The 16,260-nt window shown below is 36.6% G+C and overlaps 1 protein-coding gene across 4 annotated transcripts; it reads right to left on the bottom strand.

The window, feature by feature from the left end:
• Positions 1-491: 491 nt before the first annotated feature.
• On the bottom strand, positions 492-13,782 carry LOC117627713 (glycerol-3-phosphate acyltransferase, chloroplastic). 4 transcript variants are annotated; one of them, XR_004585826.1, is made up of 14 exons: positions 13,361-13,782; positions 9,961-10,058; positions 8,779-8,865; positions 8,559-8,656; positions 6,394-6,451; positions 5,629-5,730; positions 5,470-5,531; positions 5,272-5,382; positions 3,978-4,056; positions 2,587-2,706; positions 2,406-2,519; positions 1,436-1,616; positions 1,113-1,237; positions 492-971 (listed from the first exon to the last, which is right to left on the bottom strand). XR_004585826.1 is itself a non-coding variant. In XM_034359919.1 (13 exons), exons 1-12 carry the CDS (start codon positions 13,668-13,670, stop codon positions 1,482-1,484), a joined length of 1,374 nt encoding a protein of 457 aa, XP_034215810.1. In that variant the 5' UTR covers positions 13,671-13,782; the 3' UTR covers positions 492-971; positions 1,436-1,481. The 4 variants fall into 4 exon arrangements, 2 of the variants coding, with proteins under 2 accessions (XP_034215810.1, XP_034215812.1); XM_034359919.1 differs by lacking the exon at positions 1,113-1,237; XR_004585827.1 differs by lacking the exons at positions 492-971; positions 1,113-1,237 and adding an exon at positions 2,193-2,251 and having other exon boundaries at positions 1,506-1,616.
• Positions 13,783-16,260: the final 2,478 nt, after the last annotated feature.

Here is a 16,260-nt window from a genome sequence, read left to right as displayed (position 1 = left end):
GGAAAAAATCGTGGAAATTGGGGCATCAAATTCCTGAGTTTAATTTCGATCAAAATGTGTCATTTCACAATTTCCGTAGTGCCATGTACAAATTCGACATATATAAATCCAGACACTGAAATTTTCAATTGCCAGAAATTGAAATCATGAAAATCTAAATTCCATCATTGTAGAATTCTATGCAATCTTCAATTCCTTCATCCAAACAGAGGATTAGAGAATGAAGAAAATAGAGTGTTGGAGATGGAGGCGGCCAGGAACCAAGTGGTGTTTTCATCGCCAACACTTCGATTGGCACATGTTGAAGGAGCTGAAGAAGGTTCACGCAGAGAGATTTGAATACGATAATTCGAAGCCGGCGTAAGTGAATCAGAACTTCCAATAAAAGGATAATAAAGAGCAACGATGCACGTAATATTATACCATTCGAGTTGTGAATTATCATTGCAGCATTTAACTCTTAATAAAAGAATTGAAAAGAAAAGAGATACTTGTGCTAATAACGTCTTATAAAAAGATGAATAAAGAAAAAGAAACCATTGAATATTTGAAACTAGTACAAACAGCATAAATTTGAACATGAGACGGCAATTGCCTCTCTGGCAGGCAGTCACCAATATTCTCTCAGCTGTATAGGGTTCTCTTGAAACTTTTAAGATTTCTCAGGTGCTAGAGAAAGAGCTATTGATTTAAAAATAACATCTAAAGTTCAATTTACATTGCTCATCAACAACTGGCCCCATATCTACAGTATACACCTAAAAACCGAACCCTTGCCAGACAGCTTCAATTTCCAAAGAATCCAGCTCTTGCCTAAACCGTATGAACAAAAAGAATCTCCATCTAAATGACGTTGAACTTATGTTTGTCATCAGCTTCAATTAAATCTTCTTGGCACAGTGCATACTTGTGTTCGAAGGACCAGTGGCCTTTTGTGGTCAGGACTTGCAAAATTAAGGTAAAGTCCTAATCTGCAAGATTCAAAAAAATCTAGTTAATAAAAGAACCAAGATAATCACCAATGTGGATTGGAATAAATTCAATTGTCCCCAAATGAGCACAAGTATTAACTTATAATGAGCAAAAATCAGCTAAGAAAATATTTGTTCTACCTTTCATTGATTTTCCAGATTCTGTATTAGGGATTTCATGAACACGATACTCTTAAACGCTGTAAAACATGCTGCCAGCCAACTTTTTCCCGTTTATAGAAAAGTTAAAAACTAGATACATTTCACTGCAGTCAAGTGCACACTTATTTGTTTAGCATTTCATGACAGGTTTTATAAGCTTTAATTAATATACATGAATGGATTCCTTATCCAAGATTTGTATATTTCTTCGGAGTTAAAAATATGTTTCACTAATATAAGAAAATGAAGGCAATAGATCATTATCCTACTTTAAATGTAAAATTTAGGATCTGCGAAAGTACCTGATTATTAAAGCTAAGTAAGAAGGCAAATATGTTTAAAGATAGACTAATTCCATGGTTGTGACAAAGAAACATTTGGCGTAGATGCCTTTAGCCCTTGTTTGCAATGTATAGCAGATTTGAGCACATTGTACTGTTCAGTAACAATTTTATACAGAGCTTGTGTGTATGTCTCCCTAGCCTGCAAGAGAGAACAGCCAGAAAACTTAGAAACAATACAGAAGTTTATACAACAATTAGAGCTAATTTCAATTTTGCGCTGTGAACTTTGACACACGTGGCACTTTGGTCCCTGAACTTCAACAAAGTCCCAGTTTGGCCCTCACAGAAAGTGTCAGTTAATCCCCCTTCAAAAAGTTAATATGTCACACACATCACCACTAATTCAAGGTAATTTTGATCACTCAAGCTGAAAAAAAGAAACAAACAGAAGTTAAAACTGAAAAGACCTGTAAATCTGAAAAAACATAGGCCGAATTTCTCAGGATTTCTCAGGCTTTAGGGCTTTAGTGATAAACAACATGACCTTTTTCTGTTATGTTTTCAACCGCATGCAGCTTTTTTCCTTTAGTAGCATAAATATAGCTTGATGACTAAAATTGGGACGTTTTGAAGTTCAGGAACCAGAGTAAGAATGGTCAAAAGTCGAGGGATAAAGGTGAGATTTAACAATTACAAATTGTTGACCAATCTATTCCGGTTGTGCACCAGTCATTACATAATTGTTGACTTGCTAAGGAAATGACTATTACTTAACTGCTAATGTTCATCACCAATAAACAGGCGGAGAAAAGTTTTCCACACTGTTCAGCGGTTCTGTAAAATGGCATGATGACATGATTTAAATGCATATGACAAAGGCAAAATTACATAAGATATTTCGTTGCAAAATAATGTAAAGATCAAGAAGCATATGACAGGAACCATCCACATCAACCAGGCAAGTGGAAGACGTGTATACAGCACGCACCTCTTCAGGATTTTGACAGGAAGCAGAAATATCAGAAAAGGTGATTTCTGGTGCAACCGACAATCCAGTACCATGGAAGGAGATCATTCTCTTCTCTCCAATTTCTTTTTCCACCTGGAAAAGAATTGTATCACAAAAGAGGAAAAGTAGCATAGGAAAGACCAAAACAGAGACAACAAACCTGGAGCGGTGGGGGCATGATGTTGTGGCACAACAATGCTAAGGGATATATATGCCCTGGAGCAGCAGAATGTTCAGCAAGCCTTCTTAGATTGTCCAGTGAAGAAGCATCAAAAGGTGCCTGACCAGTCAATAAGTTTCTTTAGTGTGTAAAAATGTGTTCTAAAGAAAAATATACAGGAAAAAAAATTATACTTGTAAGGCTTCCATGGCAAACTATTTTGCTGGGTACAGATTACACTAAGAGGCCATTGGTAATTTTAATTATCTCGTCATAAGTTCCAACAATTATGAAGAAATTCATTCATAGTGACATCTTTGTCAAACCCATTAGGGTTTACAAAAGAAAGAGATGGAAGAGGAAGTCATTTAATTTGGTCTTTAAATCTGGCAAATTTTGATTCCTGCGATTAGTTTCTAGCTTGTTCTCTAAGTTTTCCAGATTTTAGTAAGATTTTTAAGTTTTCCAGATTTTAGTAGGATTTCTAAGTTCCCTATTTTATTTAGGTTAGAATTTCTGTTTTAGCAAGGGATTTTTTATCCTATTGTCTCTAGGTTTTAGTTAGCTATAAATACCCCTCTCATGTAATTCATTATGGAGTTGAGTTGTTGAGATATAAAGAAAAGTTTATTTTCCAGAGATTGGAGACTACTTAGTGTGAAGCCAAACCCCTGGAGTGATTCCAGACCTATCCTTGTTCATTCTATTTTCTGTTTTCCATTGTTTTCACTTCAGCTAAACTACCTAAATTCTCAATTCACCCATATCCTACATCACAGAGTCATTGGTTTTCTCAAATATTGTTCTAACAAGATTTCTTGATATCCAAATTGAGAAACCATAGTAAAACAAAATGATTGCAGCTAAGTAGAAAACTTAATATAGCACCACCACCAACTCCATATCCTTGGCAATATAAGTGGATGCTTCTCTATATTGGTAAATTCTTAGTCATAGGAATAGTATATGCCAACATTAACCAGCTGTAGCCTATTCCACAACTAAGTTGACGTCAAATTTAGTAAATATTTTCTTTAGTAAATTATTTCAACAAAAAAATAGGCTGGAGTGTAGTTCAAAATAATCCACAATCTATTTATGGTTTCCTCTAGAGATGTTGAGTCCCGGTTCTATCCATGCTCAGTACATGGTTTGCTTGAGCTGAATCCATAATTTACAATCACAACACATGGATGCAAATTTAAGACCTTATGTAGCAACACTACAGAGACAATGCATGATAAAAATCATCACAGGAACAATGAATCTCTTATCGAGATAAAAACTTTTAACAAAAAGATCACTAGAGAAAATAAAAAATAACATATATCAGAAATCCATAAATATTTCTTATCCAACTTCTCATGTATGATAAAGTTGAAAGAGCTTACTGGGTACCATTCTCCTGTTACAGGATCTGGCCGGTCCCTTCCACCACTAGGTGCAATCCATACAATTTGCGACCCACCCCTGCACTTAAACATGTTTGATTACATGTCTGCATTTGAAAGCATATGAAAACACATAGATTTGATTACTTCAAAGAGTCTTATGTTTTCTTATAGAAAAGGAAATGCATGACGTGTCACAAAAAACCATAATACAAGAACAGTTTCCAGTGTATTGTCTCTTTAAAAAAAAAAAAAAAAAAAGGAACAGTTTCCAGTGTAAAGTACATTATGCCATTAACCATGAAAACTTTTACAACCCAACTCTTTCTGTTTCTGGCCATTTTCTTTCACTGCCACAAATATGCAAATAAGAGCAAACAGCTGAACAATCTCTTAACCCACACCTTTCACATATCAGGGAAATTTATCTGCATTTTAACATATTACCTTGTATTCTACATATTTATCACTGACAACTTTAAAGCTGCCAATCCAAAGCTACACGTAAAGACCAGACTGGTATTTTGTCTCAGTTGCACAGCAGTTGTACCATACTTCCAAAGCATTACCAACACAGGCACTGGCCGCTAAATACTGTGATTTAGTGTAAATTATTCCCTTACAGTCATTGAATTTAGCAATCACCTCCTGTAGTGATTTAAATTAAAGCAATCATCCCCCCCTATTTGGCAAACCTACCACCAGATCCACCTAAAGGTGACAATACCATTCAGCATTAGTCACATTGATGAACCTTCACTGTCTGCGTCTCGCCCCAAGAAAGAAAAGTATCTTCATTCTCACTTCTGATACAATTCCTCTATTTTGACATGCTAATATAGAAAAACAGAGTTATGTGTCCATTATGTACCAGAAGGATGCATGGAGAAAAGAGGGCAGCACCACCATGAGTTGCTATGCATTGTAGTATGCTAACAAGTAAAATCAGCATAGCTCCTCACCAGTTTGTTACTAGCTACTTTTCCCAACCACGAGATGTACTTTAAAAAATTCAGTTTGTTCTGGACATGTATAATGCCCTCTAAGGTTCACAGAGACAAGAAAAGAACAATGTAAGAGCAAAGGAAACAAAGATATAATGGAATAAGACATCAGGGCTCATTGTCTGGGGAAACAAAATAAAGAAACAACAATAAATAAGGAAAAAACTTTCTACAAACAACTTGACATTGTAGTAGCACCATGGACCATGATGAGCAAAAATAAGAAGAGCAACTAATAATAATCAAGCCAACTTTGACCAATGCATAGGCAAACAAAACAACTGAGGTACCTCAACAGCAAAGCCATTTCCTTCAAACTCCGCGTATTTGCTTTTCTTTTCATTTCAGTAAGCTCAGGAACATCATTCATGTGCTTCTTTGAGTACACACATATCAGATTCCTGTAAGAAAGCGAAAAATGAGAATTTCATCACTTAACTAACAAAAGCATTGCATACTAATTGCATAACATTATTTAAGAACTTTACCTTCCCATGCTGAAGGGCTTACAAAGAGGATCTGTCACAACTCTATCTCCTGCTATGTAGGTCTGCAGTACAAAGTCTAAAATTTGGTTATGCAAACAGTTAAAAATGCACAAAATAGCATGTGTCCATTGTACGGTTAGAATGAAGACAGCGATTCACCATGTTCTCAGAAAGATATGAGTTTGTTGTTTCAAGCAATAAGGCAATGACAGCTGGATCTGCTTCAGTTTGGTGGTTTGATATCAAAAAAATGTTGTGACCCTGCACGCATAATCCAGAAGCCTTACATCACATGAGTCACCTCTGAGTGTCTTCATGAAACACTAATTAATATTTTTCAAATTTTATCCCCTTACTGACCAAATGACCAGGCGTTGATCATCAGTGACACAACAACAAAACTAATGAAGATAATAGGGCATCTGCATACTGCATACTGCATACCACAGTACCATCAGGATCACACCACCAAAAAGGACAAGACAACTACTGGTCAACCAAAATTAAGATATTAGCACCCAAACGAAGTTATAGCCCAAATCTTGTATCCCATTCTACACAGATCAGTTTGCTTCTGTGCTATTGCCTTAATCTAGTGCCAAAATCACCAAGAATAGTTATTATTTTCATAGCCCAAGAAAGGAACTGACTGACTACACTTGGCATGCGCTCTCTATGACTTTGTTTTCAAAACAATTGTTTTTACACTGTTTCAAAAGACTTCAACAAAAACTTGAACTGCCAAACTTGCATTTAGATCTCATGCATATGTAAGGCCACTATATAACTTTTAAACAACAAAACAAGAACAAAGTTCAGTGTAATTTTAGTGCTAGAAAGTAACAGCGTTTCACAATTCAACAATATTTAGTAGTTACTGCACAACCCAAAAAATAAATAAAGCTCAATACTCAGATAACGTACCTGTTGAATCTTCTCTTCAATATCTTTGAAAACAGAAATATTGCCAACATATGAGTTTCTGCACATATAATCATCAGAGCTTAGGACATCAAAATGATAAAACACACAAGGGAAATAATATTATATTGATATAAAAAAGACGAAATTACCTCCATGTGAATAGAACTGTTAGATGATGAATATAGTTAGATTGACTAAGTGAAATACAACTTATATGAAAGCAAAAAACAGCAAAGAAGACAGAAAATGTGAGTGGTGATCTATTTTTCTGTTTTCTCATCTGAGTATTCTCTGTTAACCAGTTTTTGCAAAAACTCTTCCTGGTAATCGAACACCCTAATTATTGAATTTTTCTAGTCCACAAGAATATGTGAAACAGTAAAAAGACGTAGTGTAGATTTCAGATTTACCAAAAAATACAGTGAAAAATTTAGCCAAAAATAACAAGATGGAAGGTTTATAAAATGAGATATTTATTCAAAAACCCATTTTAGCATGACATATTATACAAAAACTCATAGTGAACCTATTTGGAGAGAAAAACCCAAAACTAGCCACTTGTCATTTTCTAATTGGTTCTTAGTGTGTTAAAATTTTATATGAACCACATAGAAAATAATAAGTGGCTAGTTTTGGGTTTTTCACTCCAAATAGGCTCTATAAGGGCTAGTTTTCAGAAAAACCCAAAAGACAGCCATTGCACAACCTCTCCACAAAAAAATTTCCTTGCTTCTCAACAAGTACAGAAGAAGCCAGGAAAACTCAGCTCAGTCTCACCTACTCGAAGAGTGTATACCACAATCTTTGTGCAATGGTCCAATATAGGAATAACTAATCAGTATCCTCTGCTCCACTTCTACAAATGGAACACTAAGAAGGCAAAAGACATACACTAAGCCTTCTCCACTGACCATTATGACAAGTATTAACCCTCAGACCATACAAATGACTGATGAAGATGGTAAAAGTATTAATCTGCAGTCCATACAAATGATTTATAGGTTCTTATTCCTCTGATGGGATTGTGAGCAATCAGTTGATTCAATGCTCTAAACGTACACCTTAGCTTACTGCAACTCCTATCTCTTTGGACAAGTTATTCTACCACAAGTCCTGATTACAATAGAATTTATATTATTCCAAACACAACAGTATTTTACTTCATCACATTATTTCAAATATGTCAAACCTTAACAAATCAGCTACCACAATGTTTTGCAAACCCAGAAACCAATTAAAAGTCTTACATCATATCCGAATAACCCTTCAAAGTTCAAACCAATTGACATAGGATAGCAGAAACAGATAGGAAAAATAAAGAGATCCGGACTCACTCAGGCCTTTGGCATCGTACAAAAGGTGTCCAGTAAACAAATTAGAAAATTCCGGCATCACACAGAAGGTGCCTTGGAATCACTCCAAGTCAACCTATGCCTCACACACAACCAGGAATTCACAAGAACTTTCTTTTTTCACTAAATGATTTTAAAAGCATACAAAGTAGCCCCTTTTATAGGTTAATTGGTACATGAATCTGGAAAGATCCACATTAATACACTTAGGAATTCTATAGACATAATTATGACACCTAATATATTAATCATGCGACATAGAGAGTCAAAGACAGTAACATTCAGAAAATTGCATAATAAGCATAGGAAACTAGAAAAATTATCATTTACAAAACTTTGAACTTTGCTCCTGCGTCACTAATTCAGAGTTATGTTTGAACCATCCAACTGCGAGTTGGAGTGGAGGAATGATGAACCATTCACAATTCCAGCCACTTCAATACAAACAATTTTTTTTAAAGAGACATCAGTCACATTAGTCTTTAACTTGTTGCATAAGAGCAATTAAAGAATCGTAGAAAACCATAGAAATAATATTTACAATTTTCAATATAATTAGTATATAAAAGAAATTCCCATACAAATTTAATTAATTAATTTCAGTGTCATGATGAATGATCTGAAGCACGTTGGATAAAAAATCACCCATCACCCAGTCAGTTTTAAGGCTCTGTGGACTTCATGAGCCAATGCATAAACAGTACATTCACTTTCCGAAAAAGCAGACTACATGGATAAATCCATTAATTCTCACTTACTATGTACCAAAAGTAACTGATGAAGATGGTCAAAGAATGGAACTTGTCAAGTTACCTGAAATCAACTAAAGGACGAATATAGTTTTGACCAAACATGTAGTAGTCAAAAGGCTCTCGCATTGCTTTGTGATATGGGGAGAAGACAAATGGGTCCTGAAAAATTACTGTATATCATATACAAGAAAACAAAATGATAATGTGGTTTCTGATATAACCCATAGATACACCAGAAACTATGGCAGCTGTGCGATAACGCATAAAAAACCAAATATTACCTCTATATCCAAGAATACACGATCTAATACAGCAGTCATATTGGACAACACAATCTCATCTGCCTTGGGATTTCCACTTTGGAGAATCTGAATCATGATACCGTAGAATTACAAAACAGAAAATGAGTTTCTTAGCTGTCAGATTAAATGACTGCTGGGCATCTAACGCATCTGAGGTTATTTGAGGGATCCCTCAAAATATATCATACAATAATACATTCGATAACATGTCAATACTCTGTCAATGACTAATCAATAATACGTAACGACAATTATTCACGAGTAATGATACACAACACGTTATTGAACACAGTATTCCATGTCTGCTAAGGAAAAAAGGGCATCCTCTCTAGAAGTGCCCTCCACATAGAGATTATATATGAAGTTCATTTCATTCAAGAAGGTGATATAAATACCCTAGGATGAGTTAACCAGTGAAGCATAGGAAAGATAACTTTTCATGGTTTAGAAAGTTTACAAGGGTTCATAAACAAACTTGAAATCTAATAACCATGAGTAAAATTTTGGTCAGTGGCACAGTGGTCACATAGTAGCTTATTTGATCGTGTAAGCATGATGCTCCGACTGAATGGTTTAAGATTTCTGATAGAAAATAAGTCACATTCTCTTTTTGGCCTTAAATAACTAAGAAACAAATGCATGTTAGCTTGTGATTTGAATCTATGTTATCTTCTCATTCAATTGTAAGTCCCGTGGTCACTTTAAGTAGTAGTAAGTCGAGATTGGGCCCCCATTGCTTCAATTAAGTATTAAAAATCCTACTCACCAGCAGACATATAATATCTCTAAGTAGAAATATTTTAGCAAGTTGGATGATACTCTCTTTTTCACAAGCAAGTTCTAAATTGTGTGGGTTATATGATATGTCATTCGTATTTTATCATCTCTAAATAATATGGTTGCAGCTCCAATCAAATAGTAAACACTAAAATCTTTTCTTTTGTTGAGAAGAAAATACTAAATCTTCTTATTTTGGCAATTTTAAATGTTAAAATCGTTAAAAATAGATAAATTTACGCATGCATGTATCTTTTACACAAATTTCATTCAGAAGAAAGTGAGCCAAAATGTTTATGCATGTCAAATAAATTCAAAATTGAAAGTTTCTGAAGCAAATCAAACTACGTATAGTAAAGCATGAGCTTAAGAATAAAAGTTTACAGCATTTTTATAATTCCGATATAATTCTTCCATTCCCGAAGCAACGTTTGAGGGAAGCCTTCCAGCTTCTGTTTCCTTCCTTATTGCACACAGCAGCTCTACAAATGAACATTTCAAATTAGTCAACAGCTAAATAAAGGAGATTTTCTGCATTCTAAAGACCGCCTAGCTCTTGGTCCCCTCTCCCATTATTCAAAGATAAAATACGTAGAATATTTAAAGCTGGACCTTTTGTTGAACTACAAGCATCCTGGTGGAAGTCAGGTCAGCCAAAAATATATATAACATCATTATTAGTATATTAATGTTAATTTCTTAGTGAAAAAATTATAGACTGCAATTGGAAAATATGAAAGTATATAAATGAAAGAATAGGAAAGCAAATAACTCTTCTAGGACTTCTAATAATTGTTTCACCTTACAATCAAGAGCACTCCAAAGATGAAAGTAGTGTGCATATGTATCTATGTACATATGTGTGTGTGTGTGCGCGGGCGCATAGCGTGTACAATTTTTTTATTTATAGGAAATGACCAATTTATTAAATAAAGAAGTTACAAAACAGGCTGGACAAGAAATCCAACAGGAATACAGCAAAACCCGAAACCAAATAAAGCAAACTACTTAAGTCAGCATAGATGACCAATCCCGGTAAATTAAACCAGAAGGGACATCCATAATGAAGCCCTCAGGGACACAAGGAATCTAATTTTGTCCCACACTGAAAACAACCCTTCTTTCCTCCTCAAATATTCTTCTATTCCCTTCCACAGCTCAAGACCACTGCTTCAGATAGGGTAGCAGTTAAACATCAAACTTTAAATTAAAGTAAATGGCTATACGTGAAATGAGTTCTTCAGGTATTCCTTTTGTTCTTTCCAGATAACAAGCTCAATCAAACCGCACACGCATTCCTAAAAAACATAATGTTGATGTTATTGGCTTTCATTTTTGCACCAAAATCAAGTTTGAATAGATTAAGATATCATAATTTCGAGTAGAAAGTTTGATTATCTTAGGTCAAATAATTTGTAATTTCATAGAACATCAGACATGATTTTGTAAATTTTGGCCCCTCCAAAGAAAAAAGTATGACGTATCTCTATAAATGTAGGTACTTATGCATATGTATATGTAGGCATGTAGACGTGTAAATAAGTTACCTAATATATAAATGCATAGGGCTATGAAGTATACCATTCCAATTTTAGAAATTCGGAATCTATGGACTTGAATAAACAAATATCTCCTGTAGACTTCCAACAGACTTGCACCGTCCTTTTCTTTGGAGAAGTTTATAGCTTATGAAGCATAAAACATGTACACATAGATAGCTTTTCCTCTTAATCTATGTTTTATGTAATCTATCTTTTCTTTTTCTTTTTGTTTTCTTTCTCTTTTGGGTCCATGATGGGGATATAACATAGGAATTTTATCGTGGGTAAGCATAATACAGAACCAATGCACTAGAGGTAGTATCACTACACAGGCCATCTCCTAGTCTAAGAACAGCCAGAAAGTTCACTTGATATGGCTTTACAATAGTTAATAATATGTACTGCCAAAAAATCTACCTACATGAAATACAAGCCCATGATGAAAGGTTAACCATTTGATGCCCACATGTTCAGTTTTTACGTCTTTTTTGCACCACTTTGAATTATTGGAAATTTTATATGGTTAGTGAACCCATTTCATTTATCATGCAAGATTGGTGAGTCCATATATCACGCATTGACGGATATCTAATTAGCATGGACTTGGAACGGCGAAACCATTAAGTATATCTTACCAAGATGAGTTTCTATGTGAAAACAAACACAAGGAAGGTGCTTAACACACAAAAATAGGCAACCACCATTGAATAAGCCATTTTTAACATTTTGGATGTGAAGGTGACAGCTCATGTGTAGTGAAAAACCAATATTTTCTAATAACTGTGTATAAGGAAATAAAGTATTCAGAGTATGAAAGACTTTTGGGTTTTTAATTAGATTCCAGAAATTTGTCATAACTTTATAACTCCTCTGTAAATAAATCATTTTTCCTATAAACAGAATATCAAAAGATTCTATATATACATATTTGCACAAAGCGTTTACAACCCCAAAGTAACAACTAGATCCCATAAAATACCTTCTATAGGACACTATCATTCTCCTTATTGTCCTTTTCTCAGACTTAGTCTACATCTTCATCTACATCTACATCCACAGATATATACATAAACCAGTCTACAGTTTCACGCCCTAGTGCATGATGCAACAATAACAGACCTAGGCCTGATAGTGTTACATAAGATGGGTATCCAATTTGAAGACATCATAAACACAAATAATGTATCTAAGCCTTTTTATATCATATTCTATACTGGGTTTTAAAAAGTGAAATATTAAGGATTAACAATCAAACAATGTACATCACTTGGCAAATATACATGCCCAACAAGAAACGTTGGGTCCTCATACATGTATCACTCAACATAAATATGGCTACTGCAACCCGAACTTTTTTGTTAACATTTCCAAATTTATAACAAACATTAGAGATGCATCCTCTCCCAAAACCTACTTGAGAAAACTCTCTCACTCCCCTATGTAGATTTAATTCATGCAGAAATCAGGCACCAAACACATATATGGTCGGCTATTACCAAAGCACCAACAGAACAGTGAGTACATATAGCACTTCATTGGAACTTCAAGAACTAAATAAAGTTGCTATGGAAGACTACCAATCTTGGAAAAACAAAGGAGCCCTATCTTTTTATGATTTGTAATGTGGCATAATAAATACATATTACTCCACATTTACAGAACTTCAACCACTGCACTTGGTCATCAAATTAAAGTTAAAGGAAATTGAAAGGAATTTTCATCACTTCCAAGTTGGGAGAACAAAATTCTTTCCGAGTGAAATACTCAGCTCATTCAGGAAAGTTTAAAAATAAAAGAAAAAGTAACATTGCAAACACTTCAATATTCTCCTACGCAGCAAAAAAGAAAGTAGTGGAAAGAACATACATATCAAAAAGTTCATGCTCTTCTCCTGGGAAACAGAAAGAAATGCTACGTGATCAAGAAATAAACTAACCTTCATTTGCTTTTTTAACACTTCACAGAAGTAGAGTACAGTTTGGCTCTCAAAGAAGGAAAGAATCTACTATGCATAAAGTATCATGCAAAAAAAGCACATGAATATTAAGCTTTGAACAAAAAGAAAATGGAAGGAAAGACAACCACCACTCAAGTCTTATACAGAAATTTAAGTCGGTCGTAAAAATAAATTTGACAACCAATTTCAATTATCAAGAGGGGGAACATTTCAATTCAAAAATATGAGTATAATATTCTTGCATTTTCTCAGGAGCCAAACAGCGGAAATGACAAAGAACTCTCACCTTCTTCAGTGGTGGTATTGAGAAACGTACGAGAATGGTTAGTCTCCCTCCTCTGCGCATTCTGAATGGGCGATAAAGACGATTCCGTATCCTTCACCAGCTCTGCCATAGCACTCACCTTCAAGGAGTAAAACAGGCAAGGACAAGCAGAGCTCTTTCGCGCACTCGATCTCACAGAGACCAAACACAGCCTATAAGAGGATGATAATGAAGAAGAAGAAGAAGAAGAAGAAGAAGAGGAGGAGAGAGACGAAGACGAAACCCTAGGCCTGAAGAATGTGGTGGATGGCGAACCAGAAAGGATAAACATAGTGTGAGAGAGAGAGAGTGGTAGGCTAGCGATGATCTGAAGTTACAGAGAGAGAGAGAGAGAGAGAGAGACAGAGGCGAAGAGGGGGTGTGGTTTTGGGTCACGTGCTATTTCCAAGGCCAATGGTGGAAGAATGGTGACGTTGGTTTTAGATGTGGGGGAGAGAGTGACACCAGCGGCAGGCGTACGGACACGTGGCCAACTTGGAGGGTGGTCTGAGAAACCGACACTGCGTATTCTGTCGTTTGCTTTGGGTTGGAAACTCGAATTGGATAAATGCGATGTTGGATAGTAGAATGGTCAACAAAATACCACCACCTATTGTACACTTCGGAATCGGAGTTACTTCAAGGCATGAGAACGCTATTTTACAAAACTGTTGATTATCCATGTAATTCTAATCATTGTTGTTGATGCCCAATGAATGACCACTATTCGGCCCAACTTAAAAATGTAAAATGTGATGTGTGAAGGCGAGGATTTTCAGTGGGTGCATGCCTTCAGAGGTAAGTGATTTCTTTAGACAGGTAATAATATAAGGAAAGTAAACAAGAATAATATACGTGGTTCACCCGAATAATGGACTACGTTCCAAGAAGGGTATTCTCATTATAATATAGTTGTTTACATTGTACAAAAGGTAAGACCTAAAGATAAGGGGAAGAAGAGTGAGGGAGCAAGAACCCCTTTTAAGTGGAGAATGGTCTCGTTTTATAAGTGAGGAGAAGTCTTCACTTCTTGTAATATTCCAATGTGGGACTTGTGGGAACCGAATTTTAGCAAAATCCTAGATTAAATATTTCCTTCCATTTGGGGATTATTTGATTTGGGAATTCTTGCCTTGAATTAGGGATTTGATTCTTATTAAATCCCTAATTGATTTAAATCTCCGAAAATCAGAAAAATAATTCATTTCCCAACAAGGATTATTTTTCTATAAACCCTAACCCTACGAGGCTCTATAAATATGAGGCTATGTAAGGCATGAGGTAAGCCATTCTAAAGCTCACAAAAATTCCCTCATTGCCGCCCTCTCTCTCCCTCCTTTACACAAGGCTCCGGCCACCCGGTTCATACCATACATATATCTTCGTACTCTTTTTAGCTATTGTTTCTCTATGAATCAATTGAACTAACTTAGGCATTGGAGGCCCTTTGGCCAACACCCCCAGGCGTGGTCCTCATATCCCAATATATTTTGCAGGAAGAAAGATACGGCGAAGAAGAAAGGGGAATCAATCGATCGAATATTCTCGTGGGACGAAATTTGCTCCCATAAATTGGTGCTTTCATTGAGAGCGAGAGATATACTCAAAGCATGCTCCAAAGTTGTTTTTCATACTTTGCTCCCATCAACCATGGTTGATACAAGACGTACGAGGAACAATACCACCATGGCGGGTCCCGACCCTCCGTCTCATGACACCATGGTAGAGAACTTGCTCTGCCGCAAGGAATTGCAGAGATTCCGCTTCACAGCCACCTCCCGTGGAGGCCGGCCCATCGCAACTTCCAACTGCAGCTGTTGGAGCCACTCAACTGCGCCTTGCTGCCATGCAGCAGTGTACAGCTGCTGCCGGAACACAACAGCAGCATAACCACTACTGGAAGGCAGTAGTAGCATACAGAAGCTGCTGGAACCGCAGCACTGCACGGCCTCATGGCCTACTCCTCCACCTTGCAGCGGCAAGAGAGGCTACCACCATCCATGGCTACCTCAATAACTTCTCGGGTCATTCCCCGATCTTGGAACAAATCCACTAGTTCCCACCTTTGCAACCACACTTGACGTATGCACCTGTGTGCTCATCTAACGGAGCCCTAGCCCATATGCCATTGGGCCCGATCCACACCTATCTTCCTAACCTATGCAGTCAAATGGGCCTTAATTCACGGGTTTATCAACTCGCGTAGAGGGACGAGGACCAAAATAATATAATTGGCCAACTACTCAGGCAAATCAACTTGAATCAAGGCCCTGACCTTGGAGTCCTTGACGAGGAGAAGAGGATCCGCGAGCATACCGATGAGCATTTTGAGAGATCCCAAACTAGTCGGACAGGGACAAATAGGCAAGGGAGAGATACAGACATCTGCAAGCCATACTCTGAGCTGGTCGACAATCCGTTCAAGGTTAGGTCTAAGGACCAATGTGCACAAGAGATTAGGCCCACAGTCCAATGTCCACACTCACTTGGGCCCGCAAAGAAGTATCCATTCTAGGTTGGGTCTACAAGAGGTACGAGTTCTGAACGACTGCATGATGAACACAACAACCGATGCTCACCAACCCGCTCTAGAATCAACTCACGCCGACAACTCGTGGAGGAATCCTCTCAAGCTCAATATACTAATTTGCCCCACAGGCAGGGCAACCAAGGAGGTGGACCTCTGCGGCTCAACGAGGAAGTCAACCATCCCTGCTTGAATCACGAAGGTCACCAACATGATTGGAAAACCATGCATGCGAAAGATGTCGAGAAGCTTGTAAATGACCGACTTCGAAACTTAAAGATTGGAGGAAGGTGTTTGCAATGACCTTTTGTAGAGCAGCCCAAGATTGGTTACATACCCTACCATCCAGGTCGAT

The sequence above is a fragment of the Prunus dulcis genome, chromosome 5 (assembly GCF_902201215.1).
Source record: "Prunus dulcis chromosome 5, ALMONDv2, whole genome shotgun sequence".
NCBI lineage: Eukaryota > Viridiplantae > Streptophyta > Magnoliopsida > Rosales > Rosaceae > Prunus > Prunus dulcis.
Note: the sequence above shows the minus strand (reverse complement) of the source record. Positions and strands in the feature narration are given on the sequence as shown.

Bases quoted from the DNA above. Each gene is read 5' to 3' on its own strand.
- LOC117627713 (XM_034359919.1), bottom strand. From the start codon at position 13,670: ATGTTTATCCTTTCTGGTTCGCCATCCACCACATTCTTCAGGCCTAGG. The intron at 8,866-9,960 runs GTAAACTTTTAT...ATCATGATTCAG, and splicing joins ATCGGAATTATAAAAATGCT to ATTCTCCAAAGTGGAAATCC. The intron at 5,731-6,393 runs GTACGTTATCTG...TTATGCGTGCAG, and splicing joins TTGAAGAGAAGATTCAACAG to GGTCACAACATTTTTTTGAT.